At 43.0% G+C, this 24,817-nt stretch overlaps 2 protein-coding genes across 3 annotated transcripts in view; one reads left to right on the forward strand and one right to left on the reverse strand.

Moving 5' to 3' along the window:
- LOC148348876 (A disintegrin and metalloproteinase with thrombospondin motifs 15-like) overlaps positions 1–3,329 on the reverse strand; it is a 29,193-nt gene extending 25,864 nt beyond the window's left edge. Inside the window, exon 1 of the mRNA XM_088320827.1 lies at positions 2,337–3,329. Within this exon, the coding sequence (XP_088176953.1) occupies positions 2,337–3,254 (918 nt within the window). The 5' untranslated portion in view covers positions 3,255–3,329. The remainder of the gene's footprint in view (positions 1–2,336) is intronic.
- Positions 3,330–6,828: 3,499 nt separating this feature from the next.
- On the forward strand, positions 6,829–24,817 carry LOC148348877 (uncharacterized). 2 transcript variants are annotated; one of them, XM_088320825.1, is made up of 19 exons: positions 6,829–6,933; positions 6,991–7,131; positions 7,191–7,268; positions 7,348–7,478; positions 9,549–9,798; positions 9,859–9,952; positions 10,520–10,701; positions 10,775–10,920; positions 12,498–12,588; positions 14,374–14,502; positions 14,578–14,754; positions 14,821–14,912; positions 14,976–15,039; positions 16,596–16,706; positions 16,772–16,846; positions 18,437–18,548; positions 18,626–18,752; positions 21,063–21,243; positions 22,692–24,817. In XM_088320825.1, the coding sequence occupies exons 1-19, from the start codon at positions 6,850–6,852 to the stop codon at positions 23,556–23,558; spliced, it is 3,132 nt and encodes a 1,043-aa protein (XP_088176951.1). In that variant the 5' UTR covers positions 6,829–6,849; the 3' UTR covers positions 23,559–24,817. The 2 variants fall into 2 exon arrangements, with proteins under 2 accessions (XP_088176951.1, XP_088176952.1); XM_088320826.1 differs by lacking the exon at positions 14,374–14,502 and having other exon boundaries at positions 14,629–14,754.

Here is a 24,817-nt window from a genome sequence, read left to right on the forward strand (position 1 = left end):
TACGGCATTTCCTACTTAAAAACCTCAACAACAAATAATTTTGCGCACCCAAAATTGTAATCAATTCAAACTTTACGCGCATGACGATGCAAGTCAAGTTCCCCGTACGTCTTTAAGATGCCTGTCTGGTATTGGTCGACATCGTATAAGGTGCTAGGCTACTATTGTCACGGTTGCCGTGGCGCCCAATTGGCCCCGCCCGTGTGGCGCCAGCTGCGGCTCATTACCAGATTGGCTTTCCGTCTTTTGTCAGTCCGTCAAGGAACCTCTGCCCCACAAAACTTGGGTTCTGACTTGGTCCTGTTTTCCTGTTGGCATTTCCAGTCCGGTATTGTTCCCCTTTATTTTTGTCCTGTTTAATATCAGTTTCCAGTTTCGCTCCCGTCTATTTCTGTCCTGTTCATTATTCTCTCCAGTTTTCGTTCCCATCTTGTTTGTCCTGTTTATTTTTGATATCCAGTTTCATTATTTATCCTGTCTTTCCCGTCCTGTCCGGTATCAACCCCATCCATCCGATATCTACTAGGTCAATTGGTATCGATCTGGTCGTCTTTCCACGCCAGACTGCTGCCTCACATGCATGACTCCCTATTTCCCAAAAAATAAAAGCTTGTGTGAGAAACGTTACGCATTTGGGTCCTGACCCTGTTCCGGTTCTTGAGATCCTGTGGTCCTTGGGACAAAATGACCCACCCCTTTGTGGTCACCAACCCAGAAAAAAATCCCTGTGATATTTTTTCAACTTTATATTTTATGACTTTTCTTGGACTGGACGCAAAATTAGAAGTACTGTTTCTATTTACATTTACATGTAAACTGTACAAAAAGTACAACGATGCCCTTTTAAAATGAGAACATCAGGAGGGTTCATTTAATACTTTGTTTCAATGAATTACCTTTTTTACCACTAGGAGGCACTGATACACACTGTTCTTTTCAGTGCAACTTTAGAAGATCTTGTCTGTCTCGTCCTGTCCGGTATCGACCCCATCTGTCCAATATCAACTCGGGCAATTGGAATCGATCTCGTTGGTCTCTGACTTCATGTCCTTCCACGCCAGATCGCTGCCTAATATGCATGACTCCCCAATTCCCGTAAAATAAAAAGCTCGTGTAAAAACATCACGCGTTTGGGTCCTGATCCGGTTCTGGTTCATGACAACTATTGGTTTTTGTTATGGCATTGTGTAGATCCCGATATGCTACTGGCTGAATTCCCTCCTACAACGTCTTTTTCTCTCTTGAGTACAGAGTTTTGTGAGCTTTGTAAAAATTAATTTGTGCAATAGAGTGCTATATTTATTATACTGTATTTATTTGCTATGCCTTGCAGTGATACTTGAGGGAGAAGCAAAATATGATGACCGTGGAAAAAAAAGCTTGCGATTATTAGGAAATACGCTACCCTCGCTATTGAATATGACCATAAGTAAAAGTTGTAAAATCAGTTTTCATTGTAATCGGCCGTCTCCTCCCCTCTCTGCATCCACTCGCTGACTCTACTATACCAGCCGAAAATTTGTCAGGCCAAAGCAAAATAAAACAGATTCAACTTTAAATTTAAATGGTCTGCATTCATATAGCGCTGTTTAAGTCACTGAAGACCTCTCAAAGAACTTTACAATGTGCTTCACACTTACCCATGTGTTGCTGTATTGTCGTGCAACCAAAAACGAGTCCTAAAAAGCACAAACTATGACTACAAACTAAAGGTGAGTTTTTTGGTTTTCCGTTGCCACAAGATGGCAGACCATCATGTCAGTTTTCAGCCTGTGTCCACTATCAACAAACACACCAATTTTGACTTGCCTCCTTTCAACGATTACTTAAGATCTCGGAGGCTCATTTTGACCTACATTTTTTTCCCACAAATCATGGTTTCAAAACAAAGGTGCAAGCAAAGTTCGATTGTAAAAATGTCTCAAAAGATTGCAAACTAACATATTTACCTTCGGGGCAGACAGCGCTTGGGAGAGAGAAGTGCGCTGTGTGCATAGCTCCGCCCATTCCTACAGCTCACCCAATCAGATTACTCTGTATGCTTGACTGGCGTTTCCGCCTGATTACACTTTTCAAGTCAAGTCAAGTCACATTTATTTGTATCGCCCTTAATCACAAAAATGCACTTTTCTGTTGCTTTTCATCACACAGTTTCTCAATGGTCAACCTTAATTGTTTAATGAGCTTCCATACAAAGGTTTTTTTCCTGGGGACTGAACCAATTACACTATTTGTGCTTATGGACTCATGAAAGAGCCATAAGTTCTTGACCCGGGTGTTAAATAGTAAAAGTCGACGGCAAACTTGAAAAATACCCTTCCGAAAAATCAATGTACCTGTCTGGTGAAGAGGATGGCCGTGTCCCAATACTCTGGATGCTTGTCGCTGTTAAAGTTGATCTTCCTTTGCCACGCGCAAAAATTCCGCAGCGTCATAGCTGCGTTCCCGGACACTTTGGGTCCTTTGTCCCCGTCTGACAGAACCAGAATCTTCACAACCACGATATTGATGCAGTTCAGGATGCTCGGGTGTTTGTAGAGTCTCGCGGCCACCGACATGAGCATCAAGAGATAACGTTTCAGGTCTTTTCCGTGGAAGTCGACCATGGTCTGGTCGGCCACCAGCAGCGTCTCCACGAACCTCGGAACCGACGCAAAGCGTTTGCTTCTGCCCACCCCTCGAGGTGCATCGCCCCCACCTCCAATGTTTTTCAGTACGTTCGCAACGTGGCGGCTCACGTCATTGTCGACCGCGCATTTGGAAGTGGAATTCGGCTGCAAGTCGCTGCCGCTGCTCCTGCGCCGGAGGAGGTGCGCGCCGTCCGCGCGCACGGAATCGTTGCGCAGCGGACTGATGAAATACTCCCAACCCTGGTAACCAAACGCACCTTGCACCCCTTTGCAAAGACTCAGGGCGGCATACGAGAGGGGGTCGCCGTTCACGAGGCCGGAATAAAAACAACGACTGAGCTCCGTGGGGACCTCCGTGCCGGGGAACCAGGACGCGTTCTGGTGTTTTATATTAGCGCCGATGAATTCAGAGTCTCGCCGTAAGTCCATCACGAACTCCAGGCGGAAGGCTTTAATTCTCAGCACCGTATCTGCGCCGTTGTCATCAAACTGTGTTTTTTGGTCTTCCGTGGACGGGAAGCAAATCTCGCTTTCCATGCATCGAACGAGTTTGCAGAGCGACAACACGACGTGGAGCAGACACGTAGTTCTGAGCAACATGACGATGCGCGCATTGGAGAGCATACCCGACGCGCTGCCTTCTAAAAGAGTTCCAAGTCCTCTTGGTCCTGACCCATTCCCGGCTTGCACCTGTGTGCTCGCTCCACGGCAAACCTCGGCGCCCTTTATGCGTTCTGGTCCCGTGTGGAGGGACGGAAACTCGATCTGACTTGGGGAGGGGGCTGTCCGTTGGAGGAGACGCCCATTGGATGCAACGTGCTGGTTGCCGCGTATTGCATCTATCTGCTGAAATACGTCCCAATTAATTAATGAAGAACCTCAATTCATTTCTCCACTTTTAGCATTTTCCGGCATGTAACCAAATGATGGGGGTGCTGTATCTCAGTCCGATTAGGAAGCTTCTCTCTTGCAACTGGTATCCAGGGAAACCAGTACTGTTTCATGGTGGAGAGCGTACTCCCCAATACCCAATAAAACGGTATGTCACCAAGTGATGAGGGTGCTGTATCTGAGTCTGATCAGGAGGCTTCTCTCTTACAACTGGTAACCATGGAAACCAGTACTGTTTCATGTGGGAGAGCATACTCCCCAATACCCAATAAAACGGTATGTCACCAAATGATGAGGGTGCTGTATCTGAGTCTGATCAGGAGGCTTCTCTTTTGCAACTGGTAACCATGGAAACCAGTAGTGTTTCACGTGGGAGAGCATATTCCCCAATACCTAATAAAACGGTTTTGAGAGGAACAGGCGACCCAGGCTGTACTTGCCCAAGACACACCACAGGAAGTGGTATTTCCTATTACCCTCGTGATTAAGGGATCTGTGAACCGAGTATTTATACATTCGTCCAAAAATCTGTGCATAGGAGGTTCCTTTTTTTCCTTCAATATTATTCCAAAAGCACTCTCTTTTCTATTTTTCTAGTCGAGCAGAATGAATTAAACTCCAGAGGTGTGGTCCATTTGTGGGCCATGTTTTAGGGCCTGCAGCGCATACTCAAAATACTTGCGCCCAAAAAATGTTGTTTCTCTACATTGAAGACATTTTTTCTAAAAACTCATTGACAGCGAGCAAATTAAAACTATAATTGCTTCCAAAAAATGTGTTTTTTTTTTAGAAAAATGTAGCTCAGTGACGTTCCCAGCTGTCATTGGTAATAAATCAGTTCTACGTGACAAGCTTTTAAGTGACACTGAAAAAAGCATTTTAAGCATTTTAGAAATTCCAAACTTTTTGGGGGGTTTCACGGCAAACCAAAAAAACAAAAAACACAACGACACAAATTCTTGTATAAAGTGAAGAAGTTCGGCCAAAACAAAAGCTGAGAGATGAGTAGTTCCTTTGACGTTTTTATTACAGAATATTCCGGGCACAAATGAGCTGCAAGACCACGGTTGTAGAAATTCACTTGAACAAAGACAAACATGGCTAATAGTCACTTTTATACGAGAGTTCGGGTCCAAACCAAACCTTAAGTAAAAGCAAAGTGGAAATTCCATGAACAAGGGTCTTTATTCAAACTGGTTCTAACAATGTCATGATTAGCGATGCCTGCCCCTTTGGCGCCAACTGCCTCGGACTGTGATTGGCTCCCTGTCCCTATTCAAACCCACTCCTTTCTGTAACCTGTTGTCGGTCCGTCTGCAAACCTCAGTTGACACTAGGCAAGCCTTTTTCGACCCTGACTCTCACCTGTTTTTTGCTCCCGTCCGTCTCCCGGCTTCGACCCGTTTTTGATCCTGACCACGTCTACTCTCCCGTCCTGGCTTACGACCCCTTTTTGTCTGCGACTACATCCACTCTCCCGTTCTGGCTTACGACGTGTTTCCGACCCTGACCATGTCTTGCTCTCCCAGTCCTGGCTACCGAACCATAAGTACTATAAGTACTGATATGATGACAGCTATGTTTTCAAGGCTACTTCTGGTTACAAAATATGACAACTGAAATAACGGGAACCTGTATAATTAAGACTGAATAGATGGAGAAGTTATAAATAACTGCAATAAGGAAGTAGTAAATTAACTAATTATACAAATGTGGCTAAATATGAGCACCGACGCATTTCAATATTACTGTAAATCAACTGTTTAATATATATAAAGTGGCTTGCAAAACTATTTGCCCCCCTTGAACTATGTAACCTTTTGCCACATTTCAGACTTCAAACATAAAGATTTGAAACTGCAATTTCTTGTGAAGCATCAACAATAAGTGGGACACAATCATGAAGTGGAACACACTTTATTGGATATTTCAAACTTATTTAACAAATAAAAAACGAAAAATTGGGTGTGCATCATGATTCAGCCCCTTTACTTTTAGTGCAGAAAACTCTGTCCATAAGTTCAATGAGGATCTCTGAATGATTCAATGTGGATCTAAATGACTAACAATGATAAATGGAATCCACCCGTGTGTCATCAAGTCTCTGTATAAATGCACCTGCACTGTGATAGTCTAAGATGGTCTGTTTGAAGCGCAGAGAGCATCATGAAGAACGAGGAACACACCAGGCAGTTCGGAGATACTGTTGTGGAGAAGTTTAAAGCTGGATTTGGATACAAAAAGATTTCCCAAGCTTTAAACATCCCAAGCAGCACTGTCCAACCAATAATATTGCAAATCTACCAAGATCGGCCCGTCCCCCTAAACTTTCAGCTCATACAAGGAGAAAACTGATCAGAGATGCAGCTGAGAGGCCCATGATCACTCTGGATGAACTGCTGAGGTGGGAGAATCTGTCCATAAGACAACAATCAGTCGTATCCGGCACAAATCTGGCCTTTATGGAAGAGTGGAAGGAAGGAAGCCATTTCTTAAAAGTGTTGTTTAAAGTTTGCCTTAAGCCACCTGGGAGACACACCAAACATGCGGAAGAAGGTGCTCTGGTCAGATGAGACCAAAATCCAAATTTCTTGGCAACAATGCAAGACGTTAAACATGGTGGTGGCAGCATCTAAGTTTGGGTTGGCTTTTCTTCAGCAGGGACAAGGAAGATGGTTAAAATTGATGGGAAGATGGATGGAGCCAAATACAGGACCATTCTGAAAGAAAACCTGATGGAGTCTGCAAAAGACCTGAGACTGGGACGGAGATTAGTCTTCCAACATGACAATGATCCAGAACATAAAGCAAAAGCTACAATGGCATGGTTCACCAAAAAACAGATCAAGGTGTGAGGATGGCCAAGTCAAAGTCCAGACCTCAATCCAATTGAGAATTTGTTGAAAGAACTGAAAACTGCTGTTCACAAACCTCATCCAACCTCACTGAGCTCGAGCTGTTATGCAAGGAGGAATGGGCCAAAATATCAGTGTCTCCATGTGCAAAACTGATAGAGACATACCCCGAGCGACTTGGACCTGTCATCGCTGAACTCAATGGGGCTGAATCATTTTGCATTTTGCATTCGATTAATGACCTAATTCAGTACAGTATGTAACTCATTTTAAAAGTACACAATTTCTTATTTATAAAAAAAAATGTAAATACAAAACTCTGTATTGTTTTCTGTCAAAGCAGAAATGGCTTTGATGCCGAACCGTTGCATAACATAGACAGCCGAAATCAAAGAGAATCCCCTTTGTGATGGCGCCACTAAGACTCCAGCCACCTCAGAACTGGATTTGCTTCTCGAAGCCAGACTGTCAAGATGGAGAACTACCACGTTTTGGCTCAAGTGGGACAGGGATCCTTCGGTCGCGTTCATAAAGGAATGAAAAAATTCACAGGCCAGGTAAGTCCGTCCTCCGAAGGGGATACCGGATCCTTCCGTTGACTTCTCGTCCTTCAGTCTGTGGCTCTCAAGTTCATGCTGAAGATGGGACGTTCCAACAAGGAGCTGCAGAGTCTCAGGAAAGAAATCGACATCATGAGGAACCTCCGCCATCCTAATATCGTAGAGCTTTACGACAGCTTTGAAACCCAAACCGAGGTGCGTTTGTCTCCTGAGGCCAAATCGCGGCACACCACGGCTATTTCTTATTCGGGCAGGTTGTCGTGGTGACCGAGTATGCCGAGGGACAGTTGTTCCAGATCATCGAAAGTGATGGAAGTCTACCGGAAAGTCAGGTAAAACACACAATTGTAATCATCGTCTCTATCCCCTTAAGACTTAAGACCGTTCGGTCATGGTTTTTCGTCCCTTGAGGTCCGTGAGATCGCCTGCCAGCTGGTATCGGCTCTGCATTACTTGCACTCTCGCCGCATCCTTCATCGAGACATGAAACCGCAAAATATCCTTTTCGATAAGAACGGCGTGGTTAAACTCTGCGACTTTGGGTAGGTCCATGACTATTGTTTTTCTGGTTTTACTACATTATGTCGGTAAAAATCGTTGAAAACCATGCATTGGGATTTCTGGGTTTTTCTTTTTAGTTTATCTCTCTCACAGTGGACATGCACCTACAATGAAAATTTCAGACCCCCAGTGCGAGTAATAGCAAAATAGCAGGGTGTTGAATTATGAATTTTCTTCACTGTGGATATATACATAGGGTTGGGTAGGGTTACTTTAACTGGATTACTATCAATGACTTTTGGATGACTCCAATACCAAATAGGCTCATAAAAGACAAAAGAAACCAAATAGGAATAAAAATTGTGACTCACAACACGTGGTAAGCTTTCTCTCCTGGTTTTGATCTCTTTGATCTCCGGTAAAATGCGACAGAAACAAAATGAAAATCAATCCAATCAGCTTGCCGACATCATTTTTGCCATTCCGTGGATTCCGTTACTCCCCAAGCCTGCACAAAATTTAGTAATTGTAATCTTATTTAGTTCCTTTTGTCTTTTATTAGCCTATTTGCTATTGGAGTAATCCAAAAGTCATTGAAAGTAATCCAGTTAAAGTAACCCTTCCCAACCCTGTATATACATATATATATATATATATATATATATATATATATATATTTTTTTTACTGAAATGAGAAAAAGAATACTTCTGTCATCTGCTATCCTGTATTTTGAATTTGTCTTTCTAGTACTATATAAAATGTCTAAAATGAAAAAAATATTTATAAGTAAAAATAATTCTACATAACAATCAGTGAAACAATTTTTTTGTTCATTGTATTTTTCCTATTTTAGTAAGAAAATAAAGATAAAATAAACAAATACAAATTGACTATCCTCTCCCTTGTGACACGTTATATTTGTTTTAGGTAATATTTCTCTTTTTTTCTACCATCCATCCATCCATGATCTGCACCGCTTATCCTCAGTAGGGTCGCGGGGCTGCTGGAGCCCATCCCAGCTATCTTCGGGCAGTGGGCAGGGGACACCCTCAACTGCTTGCCAGCCAATCGCAGGGCTTTTTTCTACTAGACAAAAACTAAAACAATCTGATAATAAGCAATATAATACCAGGCTACCTTTTAGGTACACCATATTGTCAGGACCAAAGCGGAAACAGGACCCAATTGCGTTACGTTTCTCACAAGTTTTATTAAAGGAAACAGGAAGGGCTACGCCCACGATCCGGTGTTCCCTAGGCACGGGAAGCAAGTCGCTCTCGTACGCGGATTGTGATCCCAACACGGAAGTGGATCTTCCGTAGCGAGCGATGGCGGTGTCAGGGAGGGGAAAATCTGGTCAGTAGCTGGGACAGGAGAGCAAAAACGTTGTCAGGGTCAGAAACAGGTTGTAAGCCGGGACAGGAGAGCAGACGTGGTCGGGATCAAAACAGGTCATAGCCAGAGACAGACGGGAGCAAAAACAGTTGGGCATTTTTATCACATACTTAATAGAGAAAATGCGGTCAGGATCAAAAACGGGTCGTAGCCGGAGACAGACAGGAGGAAAAACAGGGAATTTTCATCACATATTTTATAGAGAAAATATATTTTACTTTCAGCTTTTTAAGGACACCAAAAAACGACACACCCACTTTTAACTAGTAAACAAAACAAACAAAAAAAGATTAATGAAAATATCTGACAAAATACCTTAATCTTACCAAAGAATCTGTCTTAATACCAATAAAATACCATTATCTTATCACAATTCTCTGCCAATGTGGCAAGACCTTTTTTAAACGAAAGCTTGGGCATGTGTCAAGACCAGAACGGAGACAGGACCCACTTGCGTTGCGCTTCTCTCAAGTTTTATCGGAAGAAAGGGAAAGGGTTGAAGCCAGGGGACAGACATGAGCAAAAACGGGACAGGTGGGAGTCAGGGTCGAAAAAGGCTTGCCTAGTGTTCACTGAGGTTCGCAGACAGACTGACCAAAGGGGACGGATAGGAGTGTGTTTAAATAGGGACAGGGAGCCAATCAGAGTCCGAGGCAGTTGGCGCCAAAGGAGCGGGCACAGGTGATTCACATCGGTAATCATGACACTATTCTAGGTTTGCCCGGGCAATGAGCATCTCCACCATGGTGGTGACGTCCATCAAAGGGACGCCCCTCTACATGTCGCCCGAGCTGGTGGCGGAGAAGCCCTACGACCACACGGCCGACCTCTGGGCGCTCGGATGCATCCTTTACGAAATCCACACGGGGGCGCCACCCTTTTGCGCCGACTCCATCTTCCACTTGGGGCAGCTCATCGTCGGGGAACCCATCCGATGGCCTGACCACATGAGCAGCACGTGCATGGTACCGCTAAGGAACCTTGAGGAGCAGAGAGTACATTGAGATCTTATATTTCTGTTTTAGAGTCTCCTGAAAGGCTTGCTCATCAAGGATCCTCAGAAGAGGTTGTCATGGCCGGAACTCCTGCACCATCCTTACATTGCAGACGGTGTTCGAGGTGACATTGCCAGAAGGTTTTGGTGAACCAAACCGCCGTAAATGCTACATATTTAGGTCTTTTTTTCAGTGAGAGCACCACCATATATTTTAAGACGACATTAAACACCTTATCTCTAGACAAAAACAAATTCTTCAGTGCATTTCACTTTACTATGTGACATTTGATGATTTCATAAAATATATGAGATCGTATCGTCAAGAACCGGAACAGGATCAGGACCCAAATGCGGGCAAGGGAAAACTCAAAACCTCAGCCTCTCCAGTGGCACATACAGTCAAGTGTCATCTGCATAGCAATGGAAACTATCATTATTCTTGCGGATAATCTCACCAAGCGGAAGCATATAAATACTAAAAAGAAGGGGGCCAAGTACAGAGCCCTGTGGAACGCCACGGGGGACATTAGAGTGTTTAGAGGTTTTGTAATCAACACATTGCATCCTGTCTGACAGGTAGGACCTAAACCACGGGAGTGCAGTTCCTGAGATACCAATGCATTCCAGACGAACAAGTAACATGTAAAAAGCCACATTTTCCTGACCCCGCTTTACTGCTGTGCTTCCAGTCTTTCCAGACGACCAGGTTTCCAGTCCACTGACAGCTACCCTTGACCCGGACATGCAGGCGTTGAAACTCAAGCAAATTGCGGAGAAAATGTCGCCGGACTCGGGAGAGAGCAGAATATTTCGAAAGATTCGAGAGCACAGGAACAAAAGTAACGTGAATAAAATGGTCGACAGTGCTAAAGTAAGCAGGATTTGACAGGTTTCCATGTACTGTACTGTATGGCACATTTTTAAAAAAAGGATCTGGTTTACAGGAGAAGAAGGAAAGACCAGAAGAACCTTTAGTAGCAGTAACTTCGCTTCTGGATATGTTACCTTCTGCCGATGTCACCTCAGATAAATTGAGGTCCTCACAGCCAAGTATTGATCAGGTGCAGGCTACACAAAGTAACCAAGACAGGTTAGTGTAAATCAGAGCTTCTCAATTATTTTCTGTCACGTCCCCCCTCAGAAGAAGAAATCCTCTCGCGGCCCCACCACCCCAAGAAGTCTGTCTCCTCATCTGTGTTAACTATTTTTTCATGGGGTCACTTGAGGTTCTGCTTCACTTTGTATCCACACTTCCTACTCAGTGCTTACACTCAACTCTGGTGTCAGGACCAGAACAGAAACAGCGGCCAAGATCCAGTGCTCCCTAGACATGGGAAGAAAGTCGCTCTCGCAATCGGATTGTAATCCGAATACGGAAGTGGATCTTCTGTAGCGGGCGATGGCGGTGTCAGGGACAGAAAAACAGGTCGATAGCCGGGACAGGAGAGCAAAAACGTGGTTGGGATCAGAAACGAGTCGTAAGCCAGGACGGGAGAGTAGATGTAGTCGGGATCAAAAATGGGTCATAAGCCGGGACAGGAGAGCTGACGTGGTCGGGATCAAAACAGGTCGTAGCCGGAGACAAACGGGTGCAAAAAACGGGACAGGTAGGAGTCAGAGTCGAAAAAAGGCTAGCCTTGTATACACAGAGGTTTGCAGACGGACTGACAACAGGGGACAGACAGGACTGGGTTCAAATAGTGACAGGGAGCCAATCAGAGTCAGAGGCAGTTGGCACCAAAGGCGCGGGCACAGGTGAATCACATCTGTAATCATGAAATCTTGAGGTTAAATGTAAACAAAAGACAGACAATGACAGCGCCACTGCTCTCTAGTGTAGTGGAGATGCAATTGCACTTGATTCTTTCCAAGGTAGAAAAAAACGCACCTGCGCCCCCTTGAAGGAACTTCAAGCGACCCCCAATTTTCACAAATGACGAAGACGATGATAGCTTTCCAAACAGTAGCCATATACGCTATATTTAAGTGTAGAAGAAGAAGCTAGTTTTCAGCATACAAGAAGATGACATTTGTTTTGGAAAAAGAAGAAAACAACATAAGGTTATTAACCTAGCATTCCGCCTGCAAACGTGTCTCTGCGAAATTGTCAATTTCAACCGTCGATTAAAATATTTTCATTAACTTCAACTCTGGCGTTAATCTCGATTTATCTGAATTCAACACTGTAACGTGAACACACTCAGCATTCGCAATCTCAGCCTAGCACAGAGATCACAGAACGAGTTACAGGAAGTTGAAAGAGCCTTACACAGGATGCCCCATGGTTCAACCCTGACTCACACCTGTTTTTTGCTCCCGTCTGTTCCCCGGCTTCGACTCGTTTTTTGATCCTGACCACGTCCACTCTACTCTCCGGGCTTACGACTCTTTTCCGACCCGAGCACGTTTTTTCTCTCCTGTCCCGGCTACTGACCCGTTTCCGTTCCCGACACAGCCATCGCTCACCACGGAAGTCCCACTTCCGCGTTCAGAGCGCCCTGCTTCCTGCGCCCAGCGATCACGGGATCGTGGGGGCAACCCTTTCCTTAACGCAAGTGGGTTCTGTCTCCGTTCTGGTCTAGACACAAACCAACGATGAAAGCGTGAATTATAGTCTTAAAAATACGCTACATATGTGTTATTTTTTTCTCATGTGCTTTTCCACAGCAGGGGTCCGATCAGTCAAGACTACGAGCTACAGTTGACCTCAGCAGAAGTCAGGCCTCGACGTCACCAAAGGACAGCCAAAAGTTTCACAGTAAAACTTTCGATATTCTCTTTGTGAAAAGTACAGGCAATATATTCCTGACCAGTGCTCCCTCTAAGCTGCGCGCGTGCGCAATTGCGCACTGCCCGCATATTCTCAGCGCACAAGAAAATCGAGCCAGCGCACAAAAATCAGGGCTCAAAATTACTAATTAAGAAGCGACTTAAGTCAAAGTGACAGTGCATGAAGATAAAAATACACGGGTTCCCCTGACGGTGTGTCCTAAATGCGGTATTTTGAAGTCGAGTCGAAGGAGAACGAAGTTGAGTAAAGTTAGTAGAGTTTGTCGAGGACCGGCTTCTTCGGCTCGGCTCACTAAAAAGGAACCGGCTTTTTCGGGTCCTAAACGGCTCTTCAGGTTGTTTTTGCTTCTTTTATCCCAACATGACCAAATATTAAGTAAAATGATGCACAAATTGACTTAAAGGAAGGGGGGGGGAATAGAACAAAAAAGAAAAAAATACTAAAATGAAAAAGTCGTGAAAAGCTGAGAAAAAAAGAAACAAAAGGAAGAGAAAGAAGGACAAATTTAGAAAAAAGCCAGAAAAAAATAAAAGAAAGAAACGTAGGAAAAAAGTAAACAGAGAACAAAAAGAAAAAAGTCGTCTCGGCTCACTAAAAGGAACCGGCACATATTAAACTTTTTGTTGGATCCGATTTTTCCATCGCATCCGGCCTTGATGCATTTTCCTTGAACGCACACTCCGGTGGATTCCGGCGAGCACCGGGTTCCATCCACGACCTGCGGTATAGACGACACATCGTAGCCAACGTTAGGAAACGCGCAGTGATATTTCGGGATGGCTTCTAAAAGGTCAAAATACACGGGTTCCCCTGACGTTGTGTCCTAAATGCGGTATTTTGAAGTCGAGTCGAAGTGGAACGAAGTTGAGTAAAGTTAGTAGAGAACCGGCTTCTTCGACTCGGCTCACTAAAAGGAACCGGCTCTTTCGGGTCCTAAACGGCTCTTCGGGTTGTTTTTGCTTCTTTCATCCCTACATGACCAAATATTATGTAAAATGATGCACAACATGACTTAAAGGAAGGGGGGAATAGAACAAAAAAGAAAAAAATACCAAAATGAAAAAGTAGTGAAAAGCTGAGAAAAAAAGAAACAACAGGAAGAGAAAGAAGAAGGAAAAATTTAGAAAAAAGCCAGAAGAAAAGAAAAGAAAGAAATGTAGGAAATAAGTAAATAGAGAAAAAAAAGAAAAAAGTAACAGCTCGGAAAAAAGAAACACAATGAGATTTATTTTAAAGGAATTAAAAAAAAAGTAGAAAAAAACGGAAAAATAAGAAAAAGTTTGTGTTGCATTCAAATAATTTCCAATGATATCAAGTCAATCTGGTTGCCAACATTGTACTTCCACTCAAAAATGGGATTAAGTACAGTTCTGTATCGTGCAACCGACTCAATAAGCCCCCCAAAATGTTAATATTATGTGACAAAATATATCAGGAACTAAAAAGAAATGGATATCTTGTGAAAGAATTGGAAGAACAAACGACGTTTGTAGGCCGTACAACCTTTGCAATAGTACATGAGTCAATTCATTCAAAAGAGAAAAATAATTTTTGCATTGCCGGAAACTCTGCAAAATGTAAGGTGATGTCAAGTTTTGGACATGTTTGATAATGACTTAGTTGCCACACTTGGGATTTCTGTTGCTCACTGTTGTTTCAAGCGTTGCTCACCGACTTTGTGTGAACGCTCAGACCCCTAAGGAAAATGATAGGGAACATTGTTCCTAACACATCTATTTTTCAATCTTTCAGACAGACAGTCAGGAAATCTGGGACAGATTTGTCGAGGAGTCAGATCCAAACCGGCAAAACCGTGAACCGTTAAACTACAACGCTATTACCTCAAGACTGAAATCCACTTTTTCAGTCTTTCAGTGGCAGGTGACCATGTCCAGTTTTCAAGCAAGAACCGCATTCGGTTTCCTCAAACTCATTGGGAAACATTTGCCTTCCAAGATGAGTGACAGCCTGCTAAAAGTGGCCTGTCACATGAATCATCCGTTGAAGGTCCTGAAAAACCTGATTCTGACCTCGGACCCCGCGGTGAGGAACCAGGTCGGCAAGGACCTGGGACTGCCGCGCCTCCTTTTTGACCTGATTCGAGACTCTGTCGAAAACTCAGCTTTTATTCGGGTGGGGAAAACAGACGCAAAGTCCGTACGTTCTCGGTATTAAAATCCGATTTTTGTTCCCGATCAGCAACCGTCGGGTTTGGACACGATCGGAGAAATAATTGCGGTACTTCTGATCTACGGCGAGCAGAACAGCGATTGGTTGATGGAAGAAAACAGGTTGGATAGTTGACTGTCTTTCTGCAAACATGTGTCCTTAAAAAAAACGGTATCTGTTTCCAGACCTGAACAACTTCTCAAGCCCTTCATGACGATTCTTCATCAAGACATTTACAGTCCTTTAGTTGTAAGTATCACATGTAAGAATCGTGAATTAAACCAAAACTTATGGTTCCAAAATGGCAAAAGAAATAAAAACACATTTTCCCACAGTGACTAAACTGAATGAAACGTTAGTTGTTCCTTAAAACAAAGAAGAATGATAAGAGAATCCAGTTTACTCTGACTACGGAATTGTCAGGACCAGAACGGAAACAGGACCCGCATTTGCGTGACGTTTACCACAAGTTTTATTGAAAGAAAGAGGAAGGGCTTCCATAGCGAGCGATGGCGGTGTCAGGGACGGAAAAACTGGTTGGTAGTCGGGACTGGGAGAGCAAAGCGTGGCCGGGGTCAGAAACGATTCGTAAGCCAGGACAGCAGAGTAGACGTAGTCAGGGACAAAAAGAGGTCGTAAGCTGGGACGGGAGAGCAGATGTGGTCAGGATCAAAACAGGTAGTAGCCGGAGACAGATGGGAGCAAAAACGGGACAGGTGGGAGTCAGGGTCGAAAAAGGCTTGCCTAGTATACACTGAGGTTCGCAGACGGGCTGACAACAGGGGACTGACAGGACTGGGTTCAAATAGTGACAGGGAGCCAAAATTGTCTACATTTGTATTGTTACAAAAACATCTAAGGAGAAACTAAAAGAAAACTGGAGACTGGAAGTAGAAAAGACGCTGACTCACCAAAACCAACATTGCTGAGTCAGCTTTTTCACATCCGGGGTAACCTACCTGAATGCCTGTGGAAGATGCTGGTCATATCTAAAATAAACTAACATACTTAAAGTAATATAAATATGTATATACATATTATATATATATATATATATATATATATATATATATATATATATATATATATATATATATATATATATATATATATATATATTTTTTTTTTTTTTTTTTTTTTTTTTTTTTTACTGAAAAGAGAAAAACAATACTTCTGCTATCCTGTATTTTAAATTTGTCTTTCTAGTACTATATAAAATGTCTAAAATGAAAACAAATATTTATAACTTGTTACTCTTAAGTATTCATTCTCTCACTTGAATAAAAAAAAATTCTACATTACAATCAGTGAAACAGTTTTTTTGTTCATTGTATTTTTCTTGTTTTAGTAGTGGCGGTGTCAGGGACGGAAAAACAGGTCAGTAGCTGGGACAGGAGAGCAAAAACATGGTTGGATCAGAAACGGGTCATAAACCGGGACGGGCGCACAGACATGGTCGGGATCAAAAACGGGTCGTAAGTCCAGCTACTGGACTTTCTGTGCGGAGTTTGAATGTTCTCCCCGTGCTTGCGTGGGTTTCCTCCGGGTTTCCTCCCACATTCCAAAGACATGCATTTCAGGTGGATTGGCCGGTCCAAATTTTCCCTAGCTGTGAATGAGCCAGCGAGTTGTCTGTCCCTGTCTGTCCCTGTGATTGGCTGGCAACCAGTTCAGGGTGTCCCCTGCCCACTGCCCGAGGATGGCTGGGATGGGCTCCAGCACCCCCGCGACCCTACTGAGGATAAGCGGTGCAGCTAATGAGAGATGAGATGGATTATTAATCTTGTTTTGTTTTTTGTCTTCAGCCCCTGGCGGCCTCTGTTTTCTCCCAGTTCTCTCGTCACGGTGTTGCAGTCAGCGTGGAAGTGGACACGCTCAGCCGCTCGCTGAAAAACCTCCTATGCGGGTCGCACCAGGTACCAGGATATCCTAATCCATTCCATATGACTTCACATTTCATCCGTCTCTTGTTGTCCCAAAGCTTCAAGTCCAACTCCCATCGGACCGGGGACTCAGTGACGGCCTTCTGTATTTACTCCAGCTCAAGCTGTCTGAGGTCAGCCGAGAATTTGTCTTATTCGTGTCCATGTGGAACTGCCGTGTAGCCGTCTCACCGAGGATCCACATTCAGGGTTGGGTAGGGTTACTTTATCTTGATTACATTCAATGACTTTTGGATTACTCCACTACCAAATATGCTAATAAAAGACAAAAGAAAGTAAATAGGAATAAGATGACTCCATTTTGTGCAGGCTTGGGGAGTAACGGAAAACACGGAAGGGCAAAAATGATGTTTGGATTGATTTTCACTTTGTTTCTGTCGCATTTTATGTTTGTTTTGCCGGAGATCAAAACCAGGAGAGAAAGCTTACCACGTGTTGTGAGTCATCTTTTGATTCATATTGAGTTTCTTTTGTCTTTTATGAGCATATTTGGTATTGGAGTCATCCAAAAGTCATTGAAAGTAATCCAGTTCAAGTAACCCTACTCAACCCCAATGTTCCCTCTAAGCTGCGCGCTTGCGCATTCGCACAATGCCCGCAGGTTCTCAGTGCATAAGGAAATCTAGCCAGCGCACAAAAATCAGGGCTCGAAATTTCTAATTAAGAAGCGCATTAAGTCAGTTACAGTGCATGAAGGTCAAAATACACGGGTTCCCCTGACGCTGTGTTCCAAATGCGGTATTTTGAAGTCAATGTCGAACAAAGTTAAAAAGTAAAGTCAGTAGACTTTTTCAAGAACCGGCTTCTTCGGCTCGGCTCACTAAAGAGAACCGGCTCTTTCGGGTCCCAAACGGCTCTCTAGGTTGTTTTTGCTTCTTTCATCCCTACACGACCAAATATGATGTAAAATTGTGCACAAAATGACTCAAAGGAAGGGGGGAAATAGAACAAAAAGAGAAAAAAATACCAAAATGAAAAAGTAGTGAAAAGCTGAGAAAAAAGAAACCAAAGAAGGGGAAAACAGAAGGAAAAATTTAGAAAAAAAGCCAGAAAAAAAGAATAGAAAGAAACAAAGGGGGAAAAAAATAAATAGAGAACAAAAAGAACAAAGTAACAGCTAGGAAAAAATGAGATTTTTTTTAAAGGAATTAAAAAAAATAGAAAAAAAAACGGAAAAAGAAGAAAAAGTTTGTGTTGCATTCAAATAATTTCCAATGATACCAAGTCAATCTTGTAACCAACATTGTAATTCCACTAAAAAAATGTGATTAAATACAGTTGTGTATCGTGCAACCGACTCAATAAGCCCCCCAAAATGTTTTTATTATGCGACAAAAGATATCAGGAAAAAAAAAAAGAAAGGAATTGTTGTCAAAACAAATGCCGTTTTTAGGCCGTAAAACCTTTGCAATAATACATTCGTCAATCCGTTCCAAAGTGAAAAATGTTTTTGCATTGCCAGAAACTTGATGGACATGTTGATTTAGTTGCCACACTTGGGATTTCCATTGCTCACTGTTGTTTCAAGCGTTGCTCACCGACTTTGTGTGAACGCTCAGACCCGTAAGGAAAATTCCAGGGAACATTGCTCAACCCTGTACACAAACTATACAAAAATATTTCAGCAAGAATTTCAACAAAACAAAAGTTAATATTACACCCGTTAGACATGGATTGACTTTTATTTTGAAATCTTCTAACAGCAGCGTGGTGGATTTTCATGTTTGGATCCACGGACATTTGATCATCTTTGGAAAAAGACCGGATCCTCGTTCGTATGGGCGACGCCGGAGATGGATTTCTGTTCCGTAAACGGTAACCTTTGGAATCTTTTGGGCCATTTTCAAAGTCTACTGGTTTTAATGGTTCCTTACTTTATTCACCCCCACCAGGACTTTACTATCTCATGTCTGCCACCTTGTTGATCTTCTGCAACGATCCGTATTCCTATATTTCACTCTTCTGTGAGAGCAAATCAACATTTGTCTACATTCTTGGCCGGATACTGAGTTCTGAATGGTGCGTGTTCGTCATCCTGTCATATTTTCGAGCAGTGTTTATTAACCTTTCTTGAGCCGGGACACACTGTTTTCATTTTTTTTTTTCACTTTTTAGCATGTATCCATTAGCATAACTCATCAACATGAGTCCGTTAGCATAATTTGTAAATATGAAATCATAAAAATATTGCCATTTTCAAAAAAAAATTGCATGAAGAAGTTAGCATTTAGCCGTTAGCATCACTTTTTAGCATTTATCTATTAGCATAACTCTTTAACATGAGTCGATTAGCATAATTTGTAAATATGAAGTCGTTAAAATATAGCCATTAGCAAAATGTTTTACTATGAAGAAGTTAGCATTGCCGACAGTTTTTACAGCTAGCATGAGTAAGCATAGCATCAACCTCTCATAGCTAATCCTTTTTTTTTTTTTGAGGAACTCTAAAAATCTATAAAAATGAATTCCCAGCACCCAGTTAATTTCTTATTAGCTTGAAATTTACCATATGATCATGTAATACAGGTTATTTATTTTCATTAAAAAGACACTATAATATTTAACTACGAGATGTCGCTGTATTGTGCACCCGAAAACGAGCGCTCCAAAGCACAAGGAAGAATACAAACTTTGGAGACTTTTGTCAGGACCAGAACAGAAACAGGACCCATTTGTGTAACGTTTACCACAAGTTTTTATTTGAAAGAAAGAGGAAAGGCTGCACCTATGATTCGCTGTTCGCTGGACGCGGGAAGAAAGTCGCTCTCAGACTGTGATCCTAACATAGAAGTGGATCTTCCGTAGCAAGCGATGGCGGTGTCAGGGACGGAAAAACAGGTCGGTAGCCGGGGCTGGGAGAGCAAAGCGTGGTCTGGGTCGGAAACGCGTCGTAAGCCAGGACGGGAGAGCAGACGTAGTCGGGATTAAAAATGGGTCGTAAGCCGGGACGGGAGAGCAGACGTGGTCGGGAACAAAACAGGTCGTAGCCAGAGATAAACGGGAGAGAAAACAGGACAGGCGGGAGTCAGGGTTGAAAAAAGCTTGCCTTGTATACACAGAGGTTTGTAGACGGACTGACATCAGGGGATTGACAAGACTGGGTTTCAATAGGGATATACGTATATATTTTAATGAATAAGGATCTTTACCCGTAGAATACACTAAATAATTTTCTTTAATAATTTTGCTGTAATGTTGGATTTTTAACTCTTTTTTTCCAAGTTTTTACTGTATTTTTTATTTGTTTTTATGAAAACCAACCCTAAAATACTGACATAAACAAAAGTAGTCTGCCAATGAATTTTTTTTTTTTACTACATTATAAACTTTTTCATTCTTTGAATGAGGAAAAATATATCAAACTATGTGCAAATTCTTTACATACATTTCTTTTTTTGCTGTGCAATCTTAAAGAAATAGTGTGTAATATTTAGTGTCTCCAAATGGTACAAAAAAACGTTCGTTACGTTAAAAAAAAAACAAAAAACATTGGTCTGAATACTAGGCCAAAATATATGAACTATCATACCAATGTTAGGCAGCACGGCGGCGCAGTGGTTAGTGTGCTGCACAGTTCTGAGGTCATGAGATCGAACCTCCTGTGTGGAGTTTGCATGTTCTCCCCGTGCTCGCGTGGGTTTCCTCCGGGCACTCCGGTTTCCTCCCACATTCCAAAAACATGCATAATAAGTTAATTGGCCGGTCCAATTTGTCCCTAGTTGTGAATGAGCGAGTGAATTGTCTGTCCCTGTGTGCCCTGAGACCAGTTGAGGCTGTCCCCTGCCCACTGCCCGAAGATGGCTGGGATGGGCTCCAGCACCCCGTGACCCTACTGAGGATAAATAGTGCAGATAATGGATGAATTGATGGCATACCAATGTTAATTTTCATTAAAAAAAAAAAAAATCATAGATTAATCTGTATGTCTTTTACATCGTGGAATCCCCACTTGGGTCCCTGCCATGTTTGTCCAGCGTTCCAGACAAAACAGTGCCATCTAGTGGTCAAATATTACACGTTGGGGCTTTAAACATCGTAATCAAACAAAATAAGTCATTACTTATATTCCCCTGTACAACATCACGAGCAGTCGATTAGTATATTAAAATAAATCTCTTGCCCCCTACTGGTATGGATGAATGTTACAGTACCTCATGCTGGTCACTAGAAGAAGGCAAAGCTACAGAACAATGGCATGCATTTTTTTGCAAAAATGAAATTGGGCAAGTTCCCTCAGCACAGAAGACAAGTAGGTCTCACGGCACACTGGTTGAAAAACACTGTTTTTGGAGGTTGATCTTTGCAATATGTGTGTCCCCCCTCCCCCAGTCTGGCTTGGTTTTCTCCAAGCGACGGAGTGAAACTAGATCAAGGATTAAAACGGGAGAACTTCATCCAACTGAGCTGCTACCTCCTTTGCGTTCCCTTTGCTTTGGACTTGAACCAGCAAAACACTTCCAGAATATTGCAGTTGTATGATAGCTGTGATGTCCTTAAAGGCCTTCTACAGGTAACTTACACCGGGGGTGTCAAACTCATTTCGTCTCGGGGGCCACACGATAGAACAAACATTCTCTCAGGGGCCAGACTAGTAGATTAGAGAGAAAGAAAAAAGAAACGAATACAAGAAAGAGAGGGAGAAATAAAAGAGTGAGAGCGGGAGCGTGCAAAACAAAAGAGATAAACAAAGAAATAGTGAGAGGTGGAAAGATAGAGAAAGAATGAAATCCAAAGAAAAATAGAAAGAGAGAAGATAAAAGATGAGAGAATGAAAGAAAATAGTGAAGGAGAAAGCAACAGAGAGAGAGAAAAGAGAGAAAATGGAAAAAATGAAGAGATAGTAAAAGAAGGTAAAAAGACACAAAGGGATAGACAAAAAGGAACAAAAAAGAGAGAGTGACAGAGAGAGTGAAAGAGAGAGAGATAGAATGTCAGGGAACGGACCGGGAAGCAGGAAGTCGGAACTCGAATGCGTAGACGATCCGTCACTTTAATTAGGAAATAAAAGTTGTCCAACACACAAACGGACCAAAAACAAAACAAAACAGATTCAAAGGCAATCAAAGTGACAAACTAAGCATTACTCAAATCAAACAGGCATGAACAGGTCTTCAACAAGGTAAAGCAATGGTCTGGCAACAGGCAGTCCCAAAAGGGGCGTTTAAGTACTCCACAAGCAATCGGTTCAATGCGTCTCAGCCGGTGTCAGGGGGCGGGGCCAGCTGGGTGCCATGACAACTGTGCAGGTGTAGCGACCCTCTTTCATGCACGACACAAGGTTTCACAGTCTCTGGGTTCATTGCTTGCATTCAGTAAACAAAACAGTACAAAAGTCAGGGGCATCATCGTTTCAAGCTGTATCGCTTTACTTCTTATTTAGTGCTTTTTTAATATACATCATTTAGCACAACTTATATATCTTTATATACTAAAATAATTTGCGAAAGCAGCTCATATGTCTAGCAAAATATGCATTTTTTAATCCAACTGATATTGGGCACATCTTACCTTCAGCGCTTACAAATTCACTAAAGCTACGGCAAGCGCTGAAGCCCATAAAGTGCCAAACGAAAAAGACAGTCGCAGACGCCCATGACTTAACAACTGAATGAGGTACCGGAATATTAACGGTAATACAATAAAAACACAGATTTTGTGAGAATTCAAAAAATTACACAAGACATGACAAAGAAAGTGAGAGAAAAAGGGAGGAAGAGAGAGAGTGAGAGAGAGAAATAAATAAATACAAGTACAGGATTTGTGAGAGGCACCTGGCTTTGGCAACATCAAGTGGATATATTTCAACCTGCACCTCTTTTTTCTCTTGCGCTTCTCTGAGCGTTCTCGCGCGGGCGTAATCCGGCCCGCGGGCCGCCTGTTTGACACCCCTGACTTACACCGTTCTGATGATCGTTTTTCTTGTAATATCTGATTTTGAGATGTGTTTTTTCTTGGCAGGTGATCCAAATTCTTCCGCTTTCGTTTACGGAGCTTCCCATTTCCCTCCTGCGCCGCTTGTTGCTATGTGACCGCCAGCGCTGCGTTCCTCGCCTCGCTAAAGCCGCCGGTGGATTTTTCTGCTCGACGGCGCTCGCCCCGTCGGGTCAGAGTGCTCCCAACAGAACCGCCAGTTCTTTGCTTTTTGATCTGCTGCAGCAGGACCAGACGGGGGATTCCGCCGTAGAGTTCCTCTCTCTGCTGTATCTCGTCCGTCGTTTTTGCTCTCGGGTGGGTCCGAACCTCCCCTCGTCCGTGTTTTACCAGGCGCTCGCCCACGCTTACGAGCCCATAAGGGCCGCCGCTTGCAAAGTTTTGGGTGATATGAATCCTTTTAGGTTGCCCGAAATGCCCAATTTGCATCCGGACCTCTTTAGAAGCATGATAGACCTTCTTGAAGATTCTGACACGCGTGTGCGACGAGCGGCTTGCTCGGCAGTAGCTAAATGGTCGGGTTGCATTGCCGCGGAGGTAACGAGGCCAAACGAAAACGGGGGCAAAACGACCGACGGGTCGAGCAAGGACGCAAATATCGCAGAGAATTTTTGGGCCCACGACGAGATGAGAAGATGGCTTAAAGAAGCCAGGATGACGGTGGCTACGCTCGCATCGCTCACAGGTGACCCCGATGACGGCACTCGTTTTTCCGCTTGTGCGGCTCTGGCAAATCTGCTCAACGTTCAAAGCCACGTTCCCGAACTCCTGGAAGAGAGAGTTTCTGGATTACTTCTTCAAGCCGCCTATACCGATTCCTCACAGGCAGTGAGAGAAGCTGCTGTTGCAACTTTAAACTTGTACACACAGCAAGATTCATTGCTAAAGCACTAGTAAGGGTTCATTTTATGAACGTCAGCATTTATTTTGGCCTTCCTGGGGAAAGAATGATCATGATTACCGTATTTTCCGCACTATAAGGCGCACCTAAAAGCCTTTACTTTTTTCAAAAGCTGACCATGCGCCTTATAATACAGTGCGCCTTATATATGGATCAATATTAAGTCGCAAAGTCTCGCAACTAAGGCAAGCAGCCGCCGACTCGATTTTCCCCCGAAGGCGAAGCGGTCCGCGATGTATGCTGGGATTTATATACCGGCGTTTCATTTCCTAACCAATGTGTCAATCATCATTTGAATCAGTCACTATTGGCTAAAGTCATTCGGAGGTAAAGGGGGCGGATCCTTTTTATCATTTACAGGCTAGCATAGGCTGAAGGGGCGAAACAAAGCCTGCGATTGGCCGAAAAAGATGAACGCGAATCGCACGTTGGTTGGGTTGCACTACGGCATAGAGAAAACATTTTTTACTATTCTGTATTTGTAAATATTTGACTCTCCTGGATTTACTACACTCACGGTTGTAAGAAGACCATGGTTACGTATCATTATTGAACGTGATGGCTGCAAGAGAACTTAGGTGAGCTATGCAGCTTTCTATTTTCCCGGTATCTTGTTTTAGAACGCTCTTGATGTTTCTGTGATGAGTCTATTTTGAAACTCAATTCAATTCAAAGTGTTTATTGTCATATGCACCGTAAAGAACCCCGTTTCCCTGCACAATCAAATTCTTACTTTGCTGTCTACACAGTTGCCAGCAAAAAATAAAATGGAAACTAAGAAATGTTTGATATTTCTTGAATCCCAGGACTTGAACCTTCTGAATGATATTTGGAACGATGCATTTGAGTGACATCGAAGAGACACTGTTTCCGTACATGTCTGAGACACGTATTTGCTTCTTTGCAAGCTTTGGGAATGTTAAGGGGGGAAGAAGTTGGACTGAACTATCTGACTGTTTTGTCCACGTTCCCATTGTAGCGCCTTATCATCGGGTGCGCCTTATGTATGTCAAATATAGGACCAAAAACTATTTTTTGGGGGTGCGCCCTAAAACCCGGTGCGCCTTATAGTGAGGAAAATACGGTATATATAATTCCATCTCCATGTCCTTTATGTTTATGTTCTGATACCTCTAAATACTGAAAAGGAAATGATACAGGCGTCAGAACGTGCACCTTCAGAATGTAACTATCTTCCTCTCACCAGACAATTAAAAGGCAATCAAGTCATGTAAATGATCTGCATTTCTAC

This window comes from Urocampus carinirostris, chromosome 17, assembly GCF_059441175.1.
Source record: "Urocampus carinirostris isolate Australia breed hairy pipefish chromosome 17, RoL_Ucar_1.0, whole genome shotgun sequence".
In the NCBI taxonomy this organism is placed as follows: Eukaryota; Metazoa; Chordata; class Actinopteri; order Syngnathiformes; family Syngnathidae; genus Urocampus; species Urocampus carinirostris.